General features: G+C 24.2%; 1 protein-coding gene and 1 long non-coding RNA gene across 5 annotated transcripts in view; one reads left to right on the forward strand and one right to left on the reverse strand.

Annotated features, from left to right (window-relative positions):
• Positions 1 to 16856: 16856 nt before the first annotated feature.
• LOC135930578 (bromodomain adjacent to zinc finger domain protein 1A-like) overlaps positions 16857 to 25001 on the forward strand; it is a 35458-nt gene continuing 27313 nt past the window's right edge. For 2 of the 4 annotated variants that reach the window (XM_065467410.1, XM_065467411.1), the window contains exons 1-5: positions 17133 to 17377; positions 17418 to 17693; positions 17738 to 17815; positions 17862 to 18075; positions 18128 to 18278. In XM_065467410.1, the coding sequence (XP_065323482.1) occupies positions 17265 to 17377; positions 17418 to 17693; positions 17738 to 17815; positions 17862 to 18075; positions 18128 to 18278 (832 nt within the window). In that variant the 5' untranslated portion in view covers positions 17133 to 17264. Of the gene's footprint in view, positions 16979 to 17126; positions 17378 to 17417; positions 17694 to 17737; positions 17816 to 17861; positions 18076 to 18127; positions 18279 to 25001 lie in introns of those variants that run through there. The other 2 variants (XM_065467413.1, XM_065467412.1) reach the window with 2 other exon arrangements.
• On the reverse strand, positions 23478 to 24243 carry LOC135930580 (uncharacterized). Its single transcript, XR_010572812.1, has 3 exons — positions 24211 to 24243; positions 24114 to 24168; positions 23478 to 23591 (listed from the first exon to the last, which is right to left on the reverse strand). It is a non-coding gene; the product is annotated as an uncharacterized LOC135930580 (long non-coding RNA).

Here is a 25001-nt window from a genome sequence, read left to right on the forward strand (position 1 = left end):
CTAATCTGAGAATCCACATCATAACTCCAAAAATAATGATGGAAACTTAAAATTTTTTTCATTTTATGTTTATATAAGTTAGTTTACACCAAATGAGTCAAAAAAATAAAGTATTTTTAAAATCCCAAAAATCTAAAAAAAAATTAAAAAATTGACTAAACTGAGAATCCACATCATAACTCCAAAAATAATGAGGGAAACTTAAAATTTTTTTCATTTTATGTTTATATAAGTTAGTTTACACCAAATGAGTCAAAAAAATAAAATATTTTTAAAATCCCAAAAATTTTTAAAAAATTAAAAAATTGACTAAACTGAGAATCCACATCATAACTCCAAAAATAATGATGGAAACTTCAAAATTTTTTCATATTATGTTTATATAAGTTAGTTTACACAAAATGAGTCAAAAAAAATAAAATATTTTTAAAATCCCAAAAAATTAAAAAATTGACTAAACTGGGAATCCACATCATAACTCCAAAAATAATGATGGAAACTTAAAAATTTTTTCATTTTATGTTTATATAAGTTAGTTTACACTAAATGAGTCAAAAAAAATAAAATATTTTTAAAGTCCCAAAAATCTAAAAAAAAATTAAAAAATTGACTAAACTGAGAATCCACATCATAACTCCAAAAATAATGATGGAAACTTAAAATTTTTTTCATCTTATGTTTATATAAGTTAGTTTACACCAAATGAGTCAAAAAAAATAAAATATTTTTAAAATCTCAAAAATCTAAAAAAAAATTAAAAAATTGACTAAACTGAGAATCCACATCATAACTCCAAAAATAATGATGGAAACTTAAAAAATTTTTATGTTTAAATAAGTTAGTTTACACCAAATGAGTCAAAAAAAATAAAATATTTTTAAAATCCCAAAAATCTAAAAAAAAATTAAAAAATTGACTAAACTTAGAATCCACATCATAACTCCAAAAATAATGATGGAAACTTAAAATTTTTTTCATTTTATGTTTAAATAAGTTAGTTTACTCCTAATGAGTCAAAAAAATAAAATATTTTTAAAATCCCAAAAATCTAAAAAAAAATCAAAAAATTGACTAAACTGAGAATCCACATCATAACTCCAAAAATAATGATGGAAACTTAAAATTTTTTTCATTTTATGTTTATATAAGTTAGTTTACACCAAATGAGTCAAAAAAAATAAAATATTTTTAAAATCCCAAACATCTAAAAAAAAATTAAAAAATTGACTAAACTGAGAATCCACATCATAACTCCAAAAATAATGATGGAGACTTAAAATTTTTTTCATTTTATCTTTATATAAGTTAGTTTACACCAAATGAGTCAAAAAAAATAAAATATTTTTAAAATCCCAATCTAAAAAAAAATTAAAAAATTGATTAAACTGAGAATCCACATCATAACTCCAAAAATAATGATGGAAACTTAAAAATTTTTTCATTTTATGTTTATATAAGTTAGTTTACACCAAATGAATCAAAAAAATAAAATATTTTTAAAATCCCAAAAATTTTTAAAAAAATTAAAAAATTGACTAAACTGAGAACCCACATCATAACTCCAAAAATAATGATGGAAACTTCAAAATTTTTTCATATTATGTATATATAAGTTAGTTTACACAAAATGAGTCAAAAAAAATAGAATATTTTTAAAATCCCAAAAATTTTAAAAAAAATTAAAAAATTGACTAAACTGAGAATCCACATTATAACTCCAAAAATAATGATGGAAACTTAAAATTTTTTTCATTTTATGTTTATATAAGTTAGTTTACACCAAATGAGTCAAAAAAAATAAAATATTTTTAAAATCCCAAAAATCTAAAAAAAAATTAAAAAATTGACTAATCTGAGAATCCACATCATAACTCCAAAAATAATGATGGAAACTTAAAATTTTTTTCATTTTATATTTAGATATATTTTAAAAAATTTCTAAGGCCCAACTCAACCTGGCCCGAATTTTCTTACAAAATATTAGGCCCAAACACAGCCCAACCTATTTTGCAAATCTCTACAGTACATAATGCAATAACAAAATATTTGTTTTGATTTTTATAATTTGGCAAGATTTTAAGCTGCTTAGTTTATAAATAATTTATTATTATTGGTTTAACTTTTATTTAAAGATCTCACTTGAGGAAGAGGTTCAAATTGATATCCTACTTTGGTGGAAATGACAATAAAAAGATTTTCTAAAGCTATCAAAATTAGCAATTCCTGCAACTGTTTTTTCTGAACAAGGATTTAGCATATCCAGAATTAGAACAAAGAATGTGCTTGAATTCAGAAAATGCTGATTTTTGCAATATAATTATATATTTTTTCATGAATATTTTATTTGATCAAATAAATTCCTTATCTGTAATAAAAATTGAATATTTTTTTATGTTTATAGTAATTTCCTAAATTATAAAACTTTTTTGTAGAGGTGTAATAATGAAATTGAATTATTTATATTAGATGCTTAAAAAAATTGAAAGAATAGCCATAATTAAATTTTATATTGCTGGGCTTGGATTAAAGAATTTATTTATATTTGAGCGGGCAGGTAAAAATTTTTAGACTAATTGGTGGACATGTAAGGAATTTTAGACTAATAGGTGGCTAGGTGTATGTTTATAAAAAGGGTGGGTTAAAAATTTTTAATATTTGGTGGGCAGGCTTATGAGCTAAAAACCCAACACTGCAGCTTCTAATTGTATATCAAATCAACTTAAATTTGTTTAACCAATTTGGTTTCAATCAATTTAAAGAGTCTTGTCCACCTTGGAGATATATTAATTAAAATAAAATACATTGGCTTATATTTTAAAATTTTGATACAAAATGTTTAAGTCTATATAAATCGCGATATTTTTTTTTGTATCTTGTGTTTGAATTGAATATTTATATTATATATATTAGTATAAAATTTTATGTTATATTTGATGTGCAATTATTCTTCAATAAATTTAACATGGATATTGGAGAGGGTGTTTGACATTTTAAAATATTTTTACCATTCAATATTTTTTTGATTTCTTTTTCTGTTGAAGGACCTATAGCTACAAGTGTGTAATTATAATATTTACATCTTAGTAAATTTTCTAATAAATCTCTTGAGTAAATTACACTTGAAGGACTAAAAAATATTAAATATATATTTATCCCATTAGCAATGTTAATATCATCATTTATAGAATTTAAAAAGGATTTGAAAGAATTTTGCATATTATCATTTGGAAGAGTTTTATAAGCAACCAAAGAATAATGATTTATTGAATATAACTTTAGATTATTTTCAATTGTATCTTTAGCAAGTTCTCCTTTTATATATAGTAAAGGTTTCTCTTGATATTGACCACCTACTAATTGACAATTTAATTATTTTAAAATATTTAATTTTACATATATCAACAATTATTTTTGATAAGGCTTCTGAATTATTAGCTATCAAATTTTCCTTAGTTTCCAAATTTAAATTGATTTTAGCTAGATAACTTGATTTAGGAGCAATGCAAAAAAGTGATTTATTGTTCCATTTAAATGACAACTCAGTATACCATAATGTCTGAAAACTAAACTCATTTATTACATTAAAAATGGAATCGATGGAACGTGGGCTTGTTAATATTAGCCCATTATAACTTTCAGGGTGTAATAAATTTTCGTAGAGTAAATTTACATTGCAAAATTCAAATTTTAATGTTGGTATAACAACACTATTATAACCATTTTCATCTAGTAACTAATTGCATGATATAATTAGTACATTTTAAAAAAAACCTTCTGGTATTCATCTTCTTTATCAGATGACTTGAATAATAGTGCATATGGTTTCATAGAATATTACGAAACGAAGTGATTGATTGATAAAATTTATGACAAAGAAGATTTCTATTGATTTAAAAATAAAATACATATAAGATGTCGCAATTTTTAAAAGTGAGAGACGAAATAAAATTTGTTATCCTCAATCACAATATAGAATACCAAGATTCAATACTATATTAGAAGTTGTAATTATAATGTATATTTATTTTTTTAGATAAAACTATAACATCGGTGGCGGGCAGGGTTGGGCAAATTTTCAGAAAATTGTATTCGGATACAGATACAGATACTTTATAAAATTTTGTATTTAAGTTACAAGATACTAGATACTTTAAAATTTCAATAAGATATAAGATACAAGATACTTGTATTTTTTTTAAAAAAAGTATCTAAGATACAAGATACTTTTTTAAAAAACTTTAAATAGTCAAAATCAAAATGTATAAAGCTTTATTTTCTTATCTATATAATAATTTATAAAAAAATATTTAAAATAAATTGTAGAAAATAACAAATTTATTATAAAAGATAATGCGATATTCCATTTAATAATTATATAATTAGTAAATAATAATAAATCAGCATCATATATCAGCAATATTTTTTAATATTATTAATTTTTCAAATGATTTATAGTTCAATCTTTGACGATGTGGTCTGTTAACCATATTAGCTAAGCTAAATAATCTTTCAACGGGGGCTGAGGAGGGTAATATTGTGTTATATTTAATAAATATTTCTTTTAAATATTTGTAACTATTTAACATATTTATACTCCGCCTGTCATCTTTCATATAATTTAGGACCTCTATTTCAATATCATTTATTGAATTATTAGAATTGGATGTGGTACTTTTAAGGCAAAAGTAATCATCATCTTCATCGATTGAAGATTTTGTTGAAGTATTAATTTCAATATTATTTTTAAAAACAATTAAAACTTCATGTAATAACAAATCCTGAAGGTATTTTTTTTTCTTTTTCACCATCAATCCAACGATTAAAATCGGGATGAGAAATAGTTGCCAAAAATACACTTTTAAAATTGTTATCAAAATCATATATATTTTTAAATCTTTTATTTAAATAATTTTCTATGGCAATAACTAATGGTTTGCAAAATTGTAGATTGGTTTGAATTAAATTTGTAATTTTTTTTTAACGACATTTAAATTTGGAGCTGATTCTTCATAAGAGCAGTTGATTTCACTCTGTATTTTGTCAATCGCTATAGCCAATGGGGCCATTATATTGCAATATTCTTCTAAATATTGAATTTCAATATCTCTTAATTTAGGAAATTCTAATTTTTGACATAATTTAGGAATTTGGCCTTTAAATTTTAATAAACTATAAAGATTATCATACAAACTATTCCATCTAGTGCAACAAGGTGTAACTAATTGCAGGATGATGAATTTTAGAAATGTTAGGAGAATCCTTAATAGCTCTCTCGACATCTGTTGTGGCAAATAGACTTATCGTATGGCACAAACAACGAATGTGTTGAGGCAATGTTATTGAGGCTTCTTTAGACCCTTAAATAAACAAATAAATAATTCGGATTCTATACATTCATCATCATTGATGTCAAAGTCATTCTCTACAGCTTCCATAGAATATCCAAACTGCTTGAAAGCTTTCCTAAAGTTAGAGCCGTTATCTGTAACAGTTGCTATATGTTTTTTGTCAATATTAAAGTCACGATGAATCTCTTTATTGTGATCATCTTGAAGTACTTCAAAAAATTTGCCATTAAGTATGCTTAGTTTAAATTTATTGTTATAATTTTCGGTTGAAGAATCATCTGAAGACGAAGATAAACATATTATTCTATTTTCTTCTTCTATAATTTTAAAATAGACAGATATAAAACGATTCAAATATGGTAGTTCTAATTGTTAGCAAATTGCTATATAAGGACCAACGTCATATATCAAAAATTATTTTAAAATATCTAAATTTTGATTAAATTTTTCATTTAAATCTTAAAACAATATCATTTTAAATTTTAATACTATTTAAATTAACCAATATAATTTTTTTTAAAGTATCTGTATCTTTTTGAATACAAAGTTGGTTAAGATACAAATACTTTTAAATAATATTGTTGCGTTATTCTAATTTCTTAATCTTATTATTATTTTTTGTAATCTAATTTTTATTATTTTTTGTAATTTGATTTTTAACTTATTTGCGTAACCTTGTTTTTATAACTTTCGGCGTAACCTTACTTTTTATATTTTATAATATATTTTGATTTTCGTTTGTATTCTAATTTATATTTATAGAAAATGTATATATACCTTAAGAAAAGAAAAAGAAATTAGTTAATAAAAAATATTTTTACTGACTCGCACCTCGCGCAATATCGTTAAGATCTTATTCTTTTCAAATATGTATCTTAGATACTGGATACAAGATACTTTCCAAAATTTTAAAAATGTATCTTAGATACAAATATCCGCGATACTGCCCAACCCTGGTGGCGGGTATGCCATGTAAACACTAATTGAAGTCCTATGAAGAATTTTCAAAATTATGGAATTATTTTCAAGAGCTTTACATTTATCAGAAGATTCTCAAGATAATATATTTTGTTAACATGTACTTCCAGCTTATACAATTTATAATTATAACATGAATTTTCTTATCTGATATACATTTGAATCATGGTCAGTACATAGATAGTTACATCTAAAGAAAGGTTTTGGTACTTGTGGAACCCTAATTATCGACATATATAGAACTGTAATGATCTTGCATTTGTGAATCCCTTAGTTACACCTAAATAAAGGTTTTGGTACCTGTGGAGCCCTAATTATGGACATGTTTTTAGAACTGTAATGATATTGCATCTTTAAATCCCTTTTAATGAAGTGGCATTTATTAACTATAATGTAGATAAATACATCTTTTTTTACACATATACCTTTAAACTGGAATAGTTACACTTGATCTATTTTAACTTTGTTGTGTATATCAGATAGTTCTAAAAAACCACACAATTTGGTTATTGAACATTTCATTCCACTCTTGATTGTATATATCTACATTATTTTGTAATTTATAAGTTTACACAATTTGATACATAGAATATCTTTATTCTTTATAAGGATTAAAAGACATGCAATTTTATATTGAAATTTTTTTATTCCACTCAGTAAGTATAAAATAACCATACAATTAGATTTATTATAATATTCTACACTTCCTTTTTCAATTATAAGATTACTTACACATATACCTTCTAAACTGGAATAGTTACATTTGATCTATTTTAAATTGTTGAGTATATCAGATGCAAAGTTAAGTGAAGGGTCACACAATTAGATATATTGAATTCCTTATTCTTGTAAATATATAAACCAAAAGATCACACAATTAGATTATTGAACATTTCATTCCACTCTTGATTGTCTGCATCCTTTTGCAATTTATAAGAGCAAATGATCATCCAATTTTATACTAAATATTTTTATCCTACTCTATTCCCTTTAAAGCTGAAATGGTTACATTAAATTGAACATAGACTATGATTACTGTTTTGTATGGGTTGAATCATTAATAAAAAAATAACACTATATCTACTGTTCAAACAAATTTTTTTATTTTAATCATATTTATTTACAGATTCTATGAACATTAAATCTCAATACTGATAGTAATCATCAAAACTTACATTAAAGAATTTAAACTTAAAATCAGCCATCACCCACCTTTAAAGTAATTAAATTATACTGTAGTTCTAGGGTATAGGCTCTTTTTTTTACCCCATTCCTTTTTACTATAGAGGTTTAAGCAACTTTTTTTCGAAATGCTGCGCCTATAAGTACGTGCGGCTTGCCCACAAACGTGTGAAGGGCTCCTCATTTTTCTTATTCTAATTAACTATCCAGTTTGATGGATTTTGAGGAAAACATAGCGTAGCTCTGTTGCACAACCAGAGGGCGAAAACGCTTTTATCACGTATCACTTAAATACATATAAAAATTTAAGAGTTGGATTGTATATTGAGAAATTATTCTTTTCAATATAGATATCTAGTTTTATTATTTTAAATATTCGATAAAAGCTAAACATTTCATATAAAATCAGTGATGAAGCGTAAAGTTTACTACCTGGTAGGCAATCAAAATTTTTTTTTTTATTTTATAAAAATTAAAATATATAAAAATATAGAATTTGTTTTTGAATTATAAAAGTTATTGCTAGATTTTAAATTTTTTAATAAGTCTATTTCAAACGGAATCAAAAAATAGATTTAAAATAGAGAAATATTTTTTTAAACTAATTATTGATTAAAAGTTAGCGGAATATTTATAATATTTTACAAAATTCTAAATAAAATTATTTACTTAAAATAATTTTGTGCATCAATGGTATTGTTTATAATAATTGGCAGAATTTCTAAATTTTTTTGCATGATTAAAATATCCATCACAGTCTTGAACTAATACCTATGGATATAAACGGGAAAAAAAATAATATTTATATATTTGTTTTATATATAAGTGTTAATTATATATATGTATATATTATCCGTAATATTTTTATAATATATATTTATTTAAATTATATGCTAATACATCTGAGATAAAATTTGCGCTTAAATATTTTTATTTTTTAGATCAAAAAAACGCTGAATAAAAGTATATCAAACTGTATTTTAGATACAGATACCATAGAGATATACAGAGAATACAGACAGATACTTTTTATACATCTCTGATAATATTAATAATAGCAATAATATAATTACAATTATTAAACATAAATTTCAGGGGCGTCGTTAGCCTTAACAATTTCAGGGGGCTCAACTAAAAAAAATTTTATGGAGGGCGAAGGCCCCCATACCCTCAATATGCGGGCCTTCGGCCCGCTTTTGCCCAAAATTTGTTAATCTGAACAATTATTCTGAATTTCATATTTTGTCATTTATTACATTATGCATTCATAATAAACTTGCATATAAATAATTAAAACAATACAAGACATTTCTAAAAATAATATTTTTTAATACAAAATCTATTTATTATAGTATACAATATTTTCGATTGCTGATATAAAAAAAAAGCGTCTAAAGAATTACAAGTGATGAAAATAATTAACTAATTCATACATATGCCTCAAATGATAATAGTTTTTAAAAACCACATAATGCAATAATATAATTCTTAGCAACTTACATTGACAAAAGGTTATCAACTAATGTAACTCTCTGTTACCATTTTACACATTTATAGAATGGACTAATAAGGAAAATTTTATAGGCCTAAGCCAAATCAGCAATTCTTGAAGGAGAAAGTATAAACGACCAATCCAAATCATAAAACTATTAAGTGGTTACAGCTTCCTTTTAGATGACATGATGGTAGCTAGATAAGTAATCGAGAAAATTATTGTAAAGATTATCATCCATTTTAAATGATATATAATATATAAACGACTACACAGTTGACCATTATTGTTTATCTAAAATATGCAATCATATCTCTCAGCCGTTGTAGTAATAATCTTAAATTACATAGCAACACAAATCATAGATGCTGGTTAATTTGCAGTAATAACCATGATACTTACGATGTAAACTAGTATCAATTTATTATGTTGGATAAATTGATAAAATAAAAACAGTAAAGATCTTTGGAAGAAATAATTGTGCAAATATATTGAAGTATTGAGTTATTTACACGATAAGGTTGCCATATTAGAAATGAAACATTTTGGAACTATAAAATAAGGACCAGAATGATATGATGAAACAATTAAGATTTTATATATTGTCCCACCACCTCTAGTTGGTATATTATATCTTAAAATAAAAGTAGTTTGTAAAAATATCAAAAATATACCTGTATAAACAATTTAACTCAAAACTGTTTTTTAAAAATGAAAAAAATAGATTTCCTAATGTAAAAAAGTAAAGAAATCAAATTTATTACATCTATTTTAGGATGAATAATAAAATGTTTAATTTTTAAATTAATATATATAAGTAAATAGATGGCGTTAAATACTTAAAGGTAAATTGTTACTATATTTATTATCAAAAGCATTTATTAGTAAAATTAATTATAATATTAACTGTAATATATTATAACCATCAAATACGTCTATAAAAAGTGGCATTTTATCTAATATTTTATAAACAATTGTATATAATAGAGGATTATAAACTATATGTCTACTTTTTATTATACCTATTTGGACCTTTAAAATATTTTTAGGAATAGGTATGATAATAAAATTTAAAAATAATATACAGTTGATTAGGCATTTTGAACCAATGATAACATTGTTTTGAACTCTGCTAATTACAATATTAAATTTTTTAGTTTTCAATTATTAAATGATTATATTTATTTAATTAGGGTTATAAAATAATTTAAATAATAAGAGTCAATTAAGCTTCAACTGTTAATGCTAAATTAATATTTAGTGAGTGATATTGATATTATATTTTTAACACAAACTCTGATTGCTAGCTGATAAAATGAAAATATAATTTATATGTATTAATTTAATCTAATGTTTAATATAGTATTCATTTAATAAATATTTAGATAGTCTTATTAATTTTTAAATAATAAATTTAAATCTATATTTTACTTAATAGAATTATCAAAGAAATCTTTCAGGAGGCAATCAAAAAATTTATTTTTAATTCAAGGGGTAAAGATTCCATTAAAAAAAATTTTTTTTTGCTTCAGAGGGCTATTCAAATTTTTAAGGGGGTTCGAGCCCCTGCGCCTTCCCCCTAGCGACGCCACTGATTAATTTTGCTTTTAAAAATGAAAATTTTTTGATATAAAAAATTAAGGGAAAAATATAATATTATTATTTAGAGCTGAATTATAGTAGTACTAAACATATGGTTTTCCCCATTATATTGTGCATTCCGTAATTAATTAGGATAGACGTCATATGAAACAATTACGGTAAATAAATATTTAAAGGTCAATTTTGGGCCAGAAAATTATAGCTCTAACTATGAAATTTATATCATTCTTTAGGGCTTCCTTAGTAAAGGTTAGTGCTTTATTCACTTTTGTAGCCGAATTTAACCCTTCAAAACTCAGGTGAAAAAAAATGACGTTAGTACTCGGGTGAGGTTTAATAGACCCCAATTTCAAATGTATATATCTCCAGTTATATTCATATTTAATATTTGGATATAGGATACAACAAACATTAAACTTGATAAAATATTTATTTATTTTTATTTCTTAAGCTTAGATTAAAGAAGATGTGGATAATTATAATATGTGCCAAAATTTTCTAAAAAATGCTTACTTTTTTTAAATTTTAAATATTACATTTAAAAAATAACTTATCTATCATATAATCATGATAATTCATAATGAGGATCTTTATTCTTCAATATAAAATTACACTAATACATTCAAACATAAAAAAATATAGAACATTGAAATATGACATGCAAAACATTTATTACATAAAAATTAATGTGTTCTAAACATAAATTTATTTTACATATTTTAAAAAAAATATTTTGTTTTTTTTATTTTTATGGTTAGATTTAAAAATTCCAGCTAAATAAAGATTTCCTAATAATGTCTGGAATTGTGTTACATCAACTTCTTTGGTTGAACTTTCATATTGGTCAGTATAGTGTTTACATATAATTTTAATTTTTTTATTGGTATGATAAATAAAGAGAAATATACTATGATAATCATCTAATTAAGATTGTGTATCATGATCACTATCATATATAAAATCTTCATCCTCACTATTAATTATATTGTCATAATTACCTCCAATAAAATGATATTACATCTTAAACATAAAATAAGTCTGGAACAAAAATAAGAAATATATTTTTATTAGTTTATATAAAATATAATATATTACTTGTATATACATGAATATAAAAGCATGGTAATAATTTAGTCCGAACAAGTATAAGAAATTTATTTATAAAAAATAGGTAGACATATAGTTGATATTCCTCTATTATATAGAATTAGTTACAAAATACTAGGTAAAATTCCACTTTTACAGACATATTTGACAGTTAGAGAATATATTGCAGTTAATATTTTAACAAATTTTACTAATCAAAGCTAGTGGCGTTAATAGGGGGGGGGGCGCAGGGACTCGAGCCCCTTGAAAAATTTTAATAGCCCCCTGAAGCAAAAAAATTTTTTTTAATGGCTCCTTAATATCCCTTTAAACTAAAAATATATTTTTTTGATTGCCCACTGAATAATTTCTTTTATAATTCCATTAAGTAATATATAGATATAATTATAAATTATATTTTCACTATGTCAGCTTGCAATCAAATATTGTATTAAAAAAAATATAATATCAATAACTCACTAAATATTAACTTAGCTTTAACAGTTGAAGTTTAATTGACTTTTATTATTTAAATTATTATTTAACCCTAATTAAATATATATAATCATATATTATTTGAAAATTAACAAATTTAATATTGTAATTAGCCCAATACATAATGACTAATCAACTGTATATTTATTTTTAAATTTTATTATCTACCTTAAAAATATTTTCAAGGTCCAAATAAGTATAAGAGATTTATTTATAATTAAGTAGACATATAGTTTATAATCCTTTACTATATGCAGTTGTTTATAAAATATTAGATATAATGCCACTTTTATAGACGTATTTGACAGTTATATAATATATTACAGTTAATATTATAATAAATTTTACTAGTAAATGGTTTTGTTAATAAATATAATAATAATTGAATTCAAGTATTTAACGCTATCTATTTAGATACAAATAATTTTAAAACAAAAACATTTTATTATTCATTTTGCAATAGATGTAATAAATTTTATAGCTTTTCTTCTCTTTTTTTAAATGTTTTTAGGAAAGCTATTTTTTTTCTTTTTCGAAAAACAGTCTTGAATTAACTTTTTAATACAAGTATATTTTTGATATTATTACAAACTACTATTATTTTAAGAAATAATATACCAAGATGGTGCGACAATATATAAAATCTTAATTGTTTCATCATATAATTCTGGTCCTTATTTTATAGTTAGAAAATGTTTCATTTCTAATATGGCATTGCCGTATAAATAACTCCAGGCTTTAATATCTTTGCACAATTATTTCTTCCAAAGATTTTTAGTGTTTTTATTTTATCAATTTATCCAACATAATAAATTATGATATTAGTTTACATCGTGAGTGTCATGGCTATTACTGCAAATTAACAAGAACTATTATTTGTGTTGCTATGTAATTTAAGATTATTACTATAACGGCTGAGAGCACATAATTGCTTATTTTAGATAAACAATAATGGACAACTGTGTAGTCGTTTATATATCATTTAAAATGGAAGATAATCTTTTAGAAATTTAATATATCACAATAATTTTCTCGATTACTTATCTAGCTTCCATCATGTCATCTAAGAGGAAGCTCTAACCACCATATAGTTTTATGATTTGGATTGGTCGTTTATAAGCTCTCTTTCAAAAATTGTTGATTGGGTTTAGGCCAATAAATTTTTCCTTATTAGTCCATTCTATAAAACATTGTCTAAAATGGTAACAGAGAGCTATACTAGTTTGATAACCTTTTGTCAATGTAAGTTTCTAAGAATTTTATTATTGCATTATGTGGTTTTTTATATGCCAGTTTATTTTTTATGCATAATATAATAAATTACAAAATATGAAAATCAGAATAATTGTTCAGAGTTAACAAATATTAAAAAAGTATAATATATTAATATAAAACCCGGGCGAAGGCCGGCAAAAGTGGGCAGAAGGCCCGCAAATAGGGGGTATGGGGGGGAATCCCCCCATAAATTTTTTTTACTGAGCCCCCTGAGATTGTGAAGGCTAGCGACGCACCTGAATGCTCTTGATAATAAATATATCAATAATTTGCATTCAATTATTTAACGCCATTATTTATATTTAATCTTCATATTATTTATCCCAAAATGTATTTAAAAGATATTTTCTGATGTCCTTATCAATATTTTATAGTTTTTTGTAAAATATATAATTCGCTATATTGGTAAAAATTACTTGATTATCATATGATAATTGATAAAATTAGATACACTGTAATTCTACGACATGTAATATTCCACTGTTTGAATTTTTTTAAATTAATTTATGATTAGGATTATAATTATAATACATTTCACTTTTGTCTTAAGACTTATCTTTGAATTATATTCGATTTCCTTAGAAACATAATTAGTTCACTTTTTTTATATATAAATGCTTTTTTCTAAAAATATGAAATTTTGTTTACAATCTTTCTTTCAAATTATTGTTTAAGATATATGCTTAGATTTTTAGGGGTCTAGTAGTGGGGGGAAGAAGGGGAATATTTTTTATTAGCTTAAAATGATATTCACAAAAAATGATAATTTCTGAAGGAAGGGAGATTTCCCCTTACCCCCCCCCCCCCCCAACTACGCCTATGTAAAAAAGAAATCGTTTGAGGCAATCAAAAAAATTTAAGTTTAAGGGGATATTAAGGAGCAATTAAAAAAATTAAAAAATTTGCTTCAGGTGGCTATTTAAATTTTTTAGGGGGCTCCAGCCCCTGCGCGCCTCCTCTAGTGACGCCACTGTTTGTTTATAAAAATAATTAAAATGACACATTTACTTTAAAAATTTGAAGTTAAAAGAAAAAGTTAAGAAAAACATTATTATTTTTTAAAAACTTCCTATAATTTAACTTTAATTAAAATTAATTCTTTTTAAATTTTACGAAATTTTAATTTCAATTTATTCAAACCAAATATTCAGCCATTAAAAAATCGGCTAGAGGAGAAATTATTATAAATTAAACCGCATGTTAATTTTTTTCGGCAAGCACCTGAAGATTGAATCAAGTTAGCCTTTACTTCGGTGACGAAGCGTCAAGTTTACTACTAGGGAAACAATCAAAAAATTTACTTTAGTCAAACTCAAACCACAACGGATTTATAAATAAGTGGTATTCGTCTTTGTTTTTGAGTAAAATGATCAAGTACTGCATTATAAAAGTTATAGCTAGATTTTAAATTTTTTAATAATTTTTTTCCAATCGAAATCAAAGATAAATTAGATAATCGATTTTGGCTCATCCTGTTTTTGTAATAAGATTTGATTCTTTTTAAAGATGAAAAACTCCGTTCCGCACTTGCTGTTGTTGAAGTTAAGATGAATTTGCATAATTTAAATAATTCTTTAAAACTTTTCATCAAATCGGTGCATATTAAAAATTTAAGTATTTTATTAACATTATTTTTCTTTCTAATTCAACATCCTCAAACACTACTTTTAATTCAGTTTCCAGTTTGTGTAAGTCGAAATATTGAGAATAAGTGTCGTTTAAAATATCTAATAAATATTTTGGGAAATTGATTATTTGGAATTTACTAATATCTAACAATTCGACGAATTTGATATTTTTTGATATAAGACATATGAAATAAAATTAATCAAATCATTTTGAATATTGCTTGATGGTCTAATAAAAACTGCACTATTTCTAAGTGATGTTTCAATAGTAAATTTTCTTCCGCGCGCAAATAAATTAATATAATATAATCTCCTCTATTTACTGAATTAGAAGATTCATCATCACCATGGAATACGAGCTCCTGAATTCCAAGAAAACATATAGAGTTGATCAATATTTCTCTAATTGATTTGACTTTAGAATTATGCTGTTCGATTGATATTTTGCGTATCGAATCTATCATATTTTCAATACGATTTTGGCCAAATGTTTTTAATTAAATCATCGAATGTTAATGAGCGGTTGATTCTTTGCCGTTTAACTGCCTTTGAAAAATTATTCATATCTGAAAATCCTTTATCATTCCAAACATATTTTTCATTTGGGAATAATAGGCATGACCAACAATATAGAGAATTAGAAAATTCACATCCAGTGAGCCATTCATATTTTTCAAATTTATCGACAGAAAAATTACGGATGCAAGTTTTGGTTTCTTTTTTTAAGTTTTGTAAAATTGGTTTTGGTCTTCCTTTTTCAATAATCAATTTTTTCGCATCAAAATTTCTTGAGCTAAATGATAATGTTAATAAATTTCCAATAATACAATTACAATTATTAAACATTAATAAAAACGAAAAATTTTTTATTTTAAAAAAGTAAGGAAAAAAATATTATATAAAAAAATTTCCTTCTCTTTTATTTATTAAAAAAATAAGCATTTTTTTATTTGCTTCCCCAATGCTTATTTTTTAATGGTAAAATTACACAATACCATAGCATGATTTTCTCTTTATTTATTAAAAAAATAAGCAATATTAAATTTGCTTCCCTCATGTATATTTATTTTAACGTAGTAAAAATAATAGTAAATTTTTTAACGTAGTAAAAATAATAGTAAATTTTTTAAAATAGTAAAAATAATAGTATTTCTTAATATAGTAAAAATAATATTAATTTTTAACGTTATAAAAATTATATTAATCTTTTTAACGTTATAAAAATTATATTAATTTATAAGTCAGTTTAGTTTATTTAGCGCATTACAAATATTATATTAAAAGTTTTATTAAATATTTTGTAAGAAAAATTTCAAGGGAAGCTATGCTTTCCTTGCTTCTATGGACGCTTCATCACTGCTTTACTTAGCCATTATCCAATTATAGCAATTACACAATCTATATAAAAAGTGTTAATTGATTTTATATATTTTGACTTCAGAATAGGTAGGATAAAAAGATGCTTTTTAATAACAATTATTCATGCTTTTTGGGAACTTGTAGTTCCAATTCCCTTTTTATAGAATGAGTTCTTTTAAATATATTTTTATTACATTATAGTATGATTGGAATATGGATATTATAAAATATATTGATATATTATAGTAGATTCAACTATAAATATATAATTTGAAATAATTAAATATATACTGTAACAAATTTTCTGAACTCATTTAAATTGATCGCAAAACTATGGTAGAAAAATAAATATAAAAGTTATTAGGTGGACACATAAATTAATATATTATTTAATTGACCTATAAATATATAATCTGTTTAGAATTTATCTATAATTTATTATTAGTATAATTATAATATTATTTTTAGTGTCGAAACTATTAATTAAAAATAATTTAAAAAATCAAATACGCAAACCTAGAGAAAGTAGCACGGTATATTCAAAATATAATGATATGATGTTATTAATATTTCGTATAAATAATATTGTTTTCTATACTCCATTCAAATATGGTGTACTTTAACGATTTAAATCTTATCATATCAATAATACATATTTCTACCATGTTGTATTAAATAATTTTTTGAATTATATAGAATCACTAGATTCATAAGGAATTATATGATTTATAATTCAGCTTATATTGAAAATTTGCTATAAAAATGTAAATAATATAAAAATACTTGTCAATTTTTTGAAAATAACTTAAATATAAGTGTATGCCTTTACTAAAAAAACAACCATTTGTTAAAAAAGGAATTCCTCTTGATCTTAAAGAAGATGAAGAAGTATTTTTTTGTCCCTTGACTCAAGAAATATTTAGAGATTATGAGTAATATAAATATTATTAATACAATTATTAAAAATTTTAGAGAATTTTTTGAGAGAATTATTGTTTGTAACAGCCTTGTTTGGACTTGTTCAATATCTGGAAGATTTGGGCTCACTTATCATGAGGCATTAGAGTCAGAACAAAAGGCTTTAAAATGTCTTGAAAGCTTCCCTGAAAGTTTGCAAAAACCAATATTATACCTTGCTTCCTTAACCCAACGTGGAACACTCAATGATATGTGTGATGATGTATTTATATTTGCTAGAGACCGATATTTTGTTGATGAAACAGTTCACATTACTATAAATGGACAAAAGTATGCATATTATAAATTTTTAGAAATTATAATAATTATTTTAGAAAAATATGTCATATAGTTAAAGTTATACCTCCTTCAAAAGAGGAAATCAGCAAAAGTTTAAAAAATTCATTTACATCGTAATCAATATTACTGTTGAATAAAGTTTAAAAATAATTTATTAAGAAATCCCAATGAAATGATTGATCCAAATAAACAATTCCATCCTCTTGCAAATTTGTATAAATACCTAGTCAAAGAAATGAATGCTCCAAATACTAAAAGTTTAATTGTTAAGGCACATAGTATTTGTAGACAAAAAGGCTTATATACAAGAGTCAAAAATAAATTATTTCTCAAACAACATACTACACTTGAGAAAAGGACAAGAGTTGTTAAAGTAAATATAATTTTAATTTATAATTTATAACTTGATTTTATTTAATCTATAGGAGGAATGGGTTAAAAAATATAATCTCAACAATTTAGAATTTTCAAATATATTCACCACAGAACTTCCAGAGTTTAGTAATACTCCATCAAAAAAATTATATACCTTAGATTCTACAGAATCCAAAGGGGATATTGATTCTTCTAGGAATGGTAATCTCAAATTATATCAATTTTTATTTAAAAAATAAAAATTATGCATATAATTATTTTATTACTCATTTATATAGCTAATAGAGCCTTGTATCAGACCTATTTTTTTATCTAACCAAATCCAATCCAAATATTATTTTTTTCTAAGATCCTTACAAAATTTTATTTTGTTATTTTTGAAAATAATATATATAAAAACATTAGGAAAATAAAATAATTTTAAATCAGGTCTAAAATAACATTTAAAACCAAGAGCCAAATCCAACCAAGTATTAAAATGTCAGTTCAAGTTTGAATTTGATCTATAGGCCTTAATAACCAGTATCTCGTGAACCCAGTTTCTTTATCATCTTTAACAATTCTAGCTAATTCCAATCAAAAGCATTCAAATTCTCTATCACCATATCACACCATACTCATTAGTAATTTCATTCTACTACCAAATTTTATAATTTAGAGAAACCAAATAGCTTTCTTTTTATGGTCTTTCATAATGGTTCCAAGAATAAGAGAATTTTGTGAAGTCCACATTCATTCCTTGTAATCAATGTCACTTTTTATTTACAACCTTTTACCTTAACATACTTTTCTTCCAGATTAAGTTCTATACCTTTATATAAAAGTTACTTTTAAAATGTAACTAGTTACAGTTACTAGTAGTATTAGCCCAATATTTTAGCCAAAAATATTATGCAAACCTGGATTGCTCATAGTTATAAGAAAGGATTATACATATTTTAAAGAAATCTCAAAGCATGCACAGTATTATTTTGGTTTATCAAATTTAAAATTAGAAGTGTACAGATAGCCTTTTTGGAGGCCAATTAAATCCATATTATATATATTAAATTGATATTGACCAATTACAGATCTGATATCATATCTGATTATGTATTTTGTAAACATACCAATCGTTTTAATTTTTAATGCATACAGCTAGTGTTACAAAATTGTTCCATTTGAGTTGATTTTTAAAATGGCTAACCCACTATTTAATCCAGAAAAATATTACACAAGTCTGAAGATTTTGCTCACTAGCACAAAGGTTTGGGCATCTATTAATGAAATTTCGAAGCTTAGGTAATATTTTTTGGGCTAAAATATTGAGTGGCTCAAATGAAGCGATTTTGAATCACTACATATACATATTAACTATACCATAACATAAGTCATTTAAATTGATCAGTTATAGTTTATATTCATGGATCTAAAAGTATATAAAATATTTTTATTGATAAATCACTTAATAAAACATTGATCTATTTACATCATAAGTAACATGCAAATATATTATGAAATTTGCAATAAATTTTTTAAAAATTAAGGAGCCATTTTATCGGATCGGAAATTTTTTAATATTGGCCGATAACCGATATTTTAAAAAATGAAATATCGGCCCGATTTTTCTGATAAATAAATATCGATACTACCTTATTTAAAATTGTCTAAACTGAGTCGTTTAACAATACTAGTTACTATTTATATTCTTTAAAAAGTAACTAGTTACATTATAATTTTCTTTATAATTGATAATATAATGTCTTTTTTTTATAAATTTTAATCAAAGGCATTCAAATGAAAATATATAATTTATTTATCAAAAAATAATTGCATTGAAAGAAATACCAAAGAATAGAAATTTTTTAATAAAAATTTGGGCATAATAAATTTTTACTTTCCTTTAATAAACTATTTTCAAAATTTTTGTCTAAGATTGATAATAATTTAATATAAGGAAAATTACGAAGTTTGGATTCATCTAGTAAACAAATTTGGGTCATTATCAAGCTCCTTCTAAAAACAACGCTCTTTCAGAGCTAGTTGAGGAGGCTCTGGAATTGCCAGATAATCTTTATATTTTCAATAATATTGGGAAATTTTTTGAAATAATTTCCACCAGTCTAGTAGATATAAATTCTCAAAAAGGATGGCTTTGTTATTATACTTGCATATTTCTAAGCTATTATTATTATGACTATAACCAACCTCATATATTTTATCAAAAAAAGTCACTTTCTTGGATTTATATTATGCTTCATCCAACGAAATTGTAATAATTATTTATTTTATATGTATTATATTCAACCGTTTATTATTTTTTTTAAATATCAAACAAATATATTTAATTAAATATTTGATTTTATGTTGGTATTGTAAAATAAGAATATATTAGTATTGGTCTCACCTCTACACTACCTTAATGTGACTCGTTATACAGAATTTATTATTATTATGAAATTAATTATGTATAAAATCATACATAATATAACCAAAAATAATAAAAATATTGTATCTGGATATTGGCCCGATCTGACATTTAATATCGGCCCGGTCGTAAATTTTTTAAAAGATAATAATTTAACCCACCACTATCTAATTATCTTTTCATATAGATACCCTCGCTAGTCCTTTTCTTGACAAAAATAAACTTAGATATCCCTAATCCTTAGTAAATCACACTTATAATAATCTTACATTATAGATATTTTAATTATAGTTTGTCGTTCTATAATATTCATTACTTTGGAGATTACTAAGATAGCTGACTCAATTCTTATTATAAGCTGATAATGCTAATGAAAAAATTCACTTTTAGACATCTAAGAATAATTTAATAAATATATTAACAGTATAAAACCTAGAACTTTGATTTGTGTCATATAACTGTTTTGAATTACTTATCTGGGATCTTATGACTTTACCTTTTAAAAAGTGGAACCATTTATAAATTAGAGAAGAAAATTTGGTGTCAATGCTTCCTTCTTTAGATTTCATAGGTTTACCTCTCACCCCACCCCCTGGAAAATTGGAACATACTTATAGTTTATGTTATACTACTACCTTCAAATTTAATATCTATATCAAATGGCTCACTAGAAGAAAAAACTAATCGTATTATTTTAAATTTCTGAACTGGCTATAAAAGCAATCTCTAGGTCAAACCCAGATCTATTGCCTACCACCGAAAATCTTCGTATAACTGTCTTTTTTTAAATTATCAATCTACATGCAACAACTGCTCCAACATTATTGCTATCAAAAACTACCACCCACTACACGGTAAATTTTTTAAAGGATGACATAAGAATACTAACTAATGCCTCCACGCCTTCCTTGGAACTATCCAAGGCATATAAACCATTCTTTATATTTAAAAACTATATTTTTTGGGAAAAAATAAACCTTGTTTTTTATCGTTTTTTAAAAAATTTTATTAATATTTTATTGCAAATTTTTTATTTTCACTATCATTTAAATAAAATTTAAAAATAGGGGAGACTGGGGTAAGGTGAACCGATTTTTACAAAATTGTTTATAGCTCCTGGGTTTTTTTAGATAATATAAAAAGCAATATATGATTGGATACCTAAAACTATACTCTATAAAGGTGCCTTATAAAAAAATTCTAGAATATAATCATTTTTTTGAAATTTTATTTTTTGTAAAAGTCGTAAATTTGCCCAACAAGCCCCAATAGCGGGGTGAGGCAAACCACTTCAAGGGGCTTCCTAAACCAATGGTTTTTTAGGCCATAATAAATTGAAATGTATTTTTTTTATTAATAATGATACATATACTATAATTTTATTCTTTTATTGTTAAAAATATCATAATACATATAAATTGAAGCTAATTATATATAAAAATTGAAACTTAATTTTGGTTAATTTAATACACATTTTGGACATATAAAAAATTTATCAAAATTAACACATGTACCATGTGCCCATTCGGGGCACATTCTGCACTGGTACCACTCTTCACCATTATGATGTTTGATATATTCCATCTTACAACAAACACAAATATCTTTGTGAATAATTTTTTTCTCTATTTTTCTCTTGTTAATATTTTCTTTTTCCATTATTTTCTTTTCTTTCTCAATTATTTTCTTTTCTTTCTCAATTAATTTCTTTTTATAAGGAGATTAATATCTCTGCTCTCCTTTTAACTCTCTTGACTCTTTCCTTTTTGGGATGAGGCAAGGATATTGATAAATTGCACAATGGTCCAGGAATATTATCTAAATGAACATAAGACGTAGATGGAGTATCATTACATATATCTAAGTTTCTATTAGTATTTAAAATATCTTTTAATACCAAAGATACTGAGCTTGATTCTAATAATGGGCTTTTTGGAAGTTCACATATAGAATCTCCATAAACTGAGGCCACATAATCTTCTTTATTGAATATATCTGTATTCAGTGGATATATTCCACATGCTTTAAAACCATTTGATATATTGAGAGGTGATGCTGCTAAAGGCAAGACATCCTTAATAACTGATGGAATATCATAAATTGTAAATAATTTTGAAGTGCATTATTGTAATATTTTTTGAGAGGCCCAAAAACAGACCGATCAAGAGGCTGTAATTTATGGGTGCAATGGGGTGGCAAAGATAATAGAATTATTCTCGTATCTATACAAAATTTGACAGCTGAATAGGAGTGGTGTGATATATGATTGTCAAGGATTAATAAAACTTTGGACTTTGGAGTACACCGAGTGTGTCTAGAGAAATGCTTCAAAAAAATAATAAAACTCTTGCATCCATCCAGAACCATTTGATACCCCTATAGAGCCAGATGGACCATCTCTAACAAAATAGTCATAATATTTTTTTCTGGGAAAAAGAAACATTGGAGGAATTGTATGACCAATTGCATTTACAGCAAGCGCTAATGTTATTAAGGTACTCCTTTCTGCGGAAGTAATAGATCCTACCTGTTTTTGACCCTTTTGTGCAATAATCTTGGATGGGGTTTGAACTGTGGTAAGTGCAGTTTCATCCATGTTGTAAATTGCCATACATTCTAATTTATGTTCATCTAATATTCCTAAATATTAAATGTAAACATTTACTTAACAAGTCATTTAATAAACTTTTATATAAATCAAAAAAGTATAGAACATTTTCTTCATTAAATCCAGTTGCCCTAGCCATACTTGTAGCTTCAGGGGATCTTAAGGAGAGAGTAGGATTTCTTGACATAAATCCTAAATACCAGTCATGGCCAGCCATTTTGTCCTTCCAAGATTTAGGAAATTTTTTCTTCATATTTACTGCCATTTGTGGTAGGCTAATATTTTTATCTACAAAACAATATAAAACAATGAAGAATAAACTATACCTTTTTAATTGAAAGGCCATAAAAAATTTGGCTAGATTGAATCAGATATTTAGTTATATCTCCCTCTCCTTCTTCTGTGAATATCCTCTTTTTATTATTTTGTCCTACACTAGTAAGTATGCCACTTTCTTGATATCTCTTATAATATCTCATAAAGTTTGATCTAGGAATACCTAAAATAAAAATGTCAAGTAAAATATATAATTATTTAATTATAAGTTTAACATTTAAGAACATAAAATTTAAAAATGATAATCTCTTTACCATTGCCATTTAGATTTTAGTAGCATATTCTCTATTATTAAATATTGCTAAAATTTGATTTTAATGTTTAAGAATTACATAAAATTAATACAATAATACTATACTTCATCTAAATTGTAATCAATCTAAAATATAAGATCATTTATAAATTACATTTAATAAAAATATTTACATAATTTCTATTATTAAATATTGCTAAAAATTGATTTTATTGTTTAAGAATTACATAAAATTAATACAATAATACTATATTTCATCTAAATTGTAATCAATCTAAAATATAAGATCAGTTATAAATTACATTTAATAAAAATATTTACATAATTTCTATTATTAAATATTGCTAAAAATTGAATATATTGTTTAAAAATTACATAAAATTATTGTGATTATAATCTTAAAAATAAGACAGATAATGTAGATAAATTTACCTGTAAGTTGGCTAGTCTTCCTTGTTGATTTACAATTTTCATATACCCTATTAGCCTAATTACAATTATAATATTAATTCATTAAATTTTTATATACTTCTAAATAATTATCAATATTAAATGATTCTCCTATATTAATTTTTTTGGATTTATATTTTCGCATCATATCGAATAATGTAAAAACTTTCCCAAATTATAGAAGAGTGTTTAAACTTTGCTATAAAATTTAATTTATATATAAATGAATATATTTTTTAATAAAAATTAAAATTCTAAAATCTTTAGAAAATTTCATCAAAATTTTATTTCTTAAATAAAATTTTTAATAATTAATCATTTCAAAAGATTTTTTTGTCTATAGATGTAAACTAATAAAATCTATATTAGGATAAAATTTTAACCTTCTAGTGTTTATAATTTTAAAATAATATTAAATGGTTTGCCAAGCCCCACGGTTTACCTAACCCCAGTCTCCCCTACAATAAATTTAACAATATAAATAATAGACAATCGAGTATTCTCATGAACATTCTTTAATTGAAATATAAATTGGTTATATTGAATTTTGTGAACAAGATGATAAGGGGCTGGTGCATGCTCATTGTTGATGTTAAAAGTAAAATATCATCATTTTCTGCTTGAGCATTTATCTTGCCTACACAGTTTATATTATGATCCTTTAGAAGGAATTTTTTTTTAAACTGCAACGTTCATCCTATCATTTTACAGATTTACCAGTGGAGTTAAAAAGTTTTTAAACCGTGAACCAATGAACTAAGCTTTGAGGGTATTTTCGTAGAAGTTGTTTGGTGCGTACCAGGCGGGCAATCTTATTACACATCTGTTATAGTGTTATTAAACGGCTCGATTTGAGCCGATTTTTAAAAA

Source organism: Gordionus sp. m RMFG-2023, chromosome 5 (genome assembly GCF_954871325.1).
Source record: "Gordionus sp. m RMFG-2023 chromosome 5, tfGorSpeb1-WG-v2, whole genome shotgun sequence".
NCBI classification, from domain to species: Eukaryota; Metazoa; Nematomorpha; class Gordioida; order Chordodea; family Parachordodidae; genus Gordionus; species Gordionus sp. m RMFG-2023.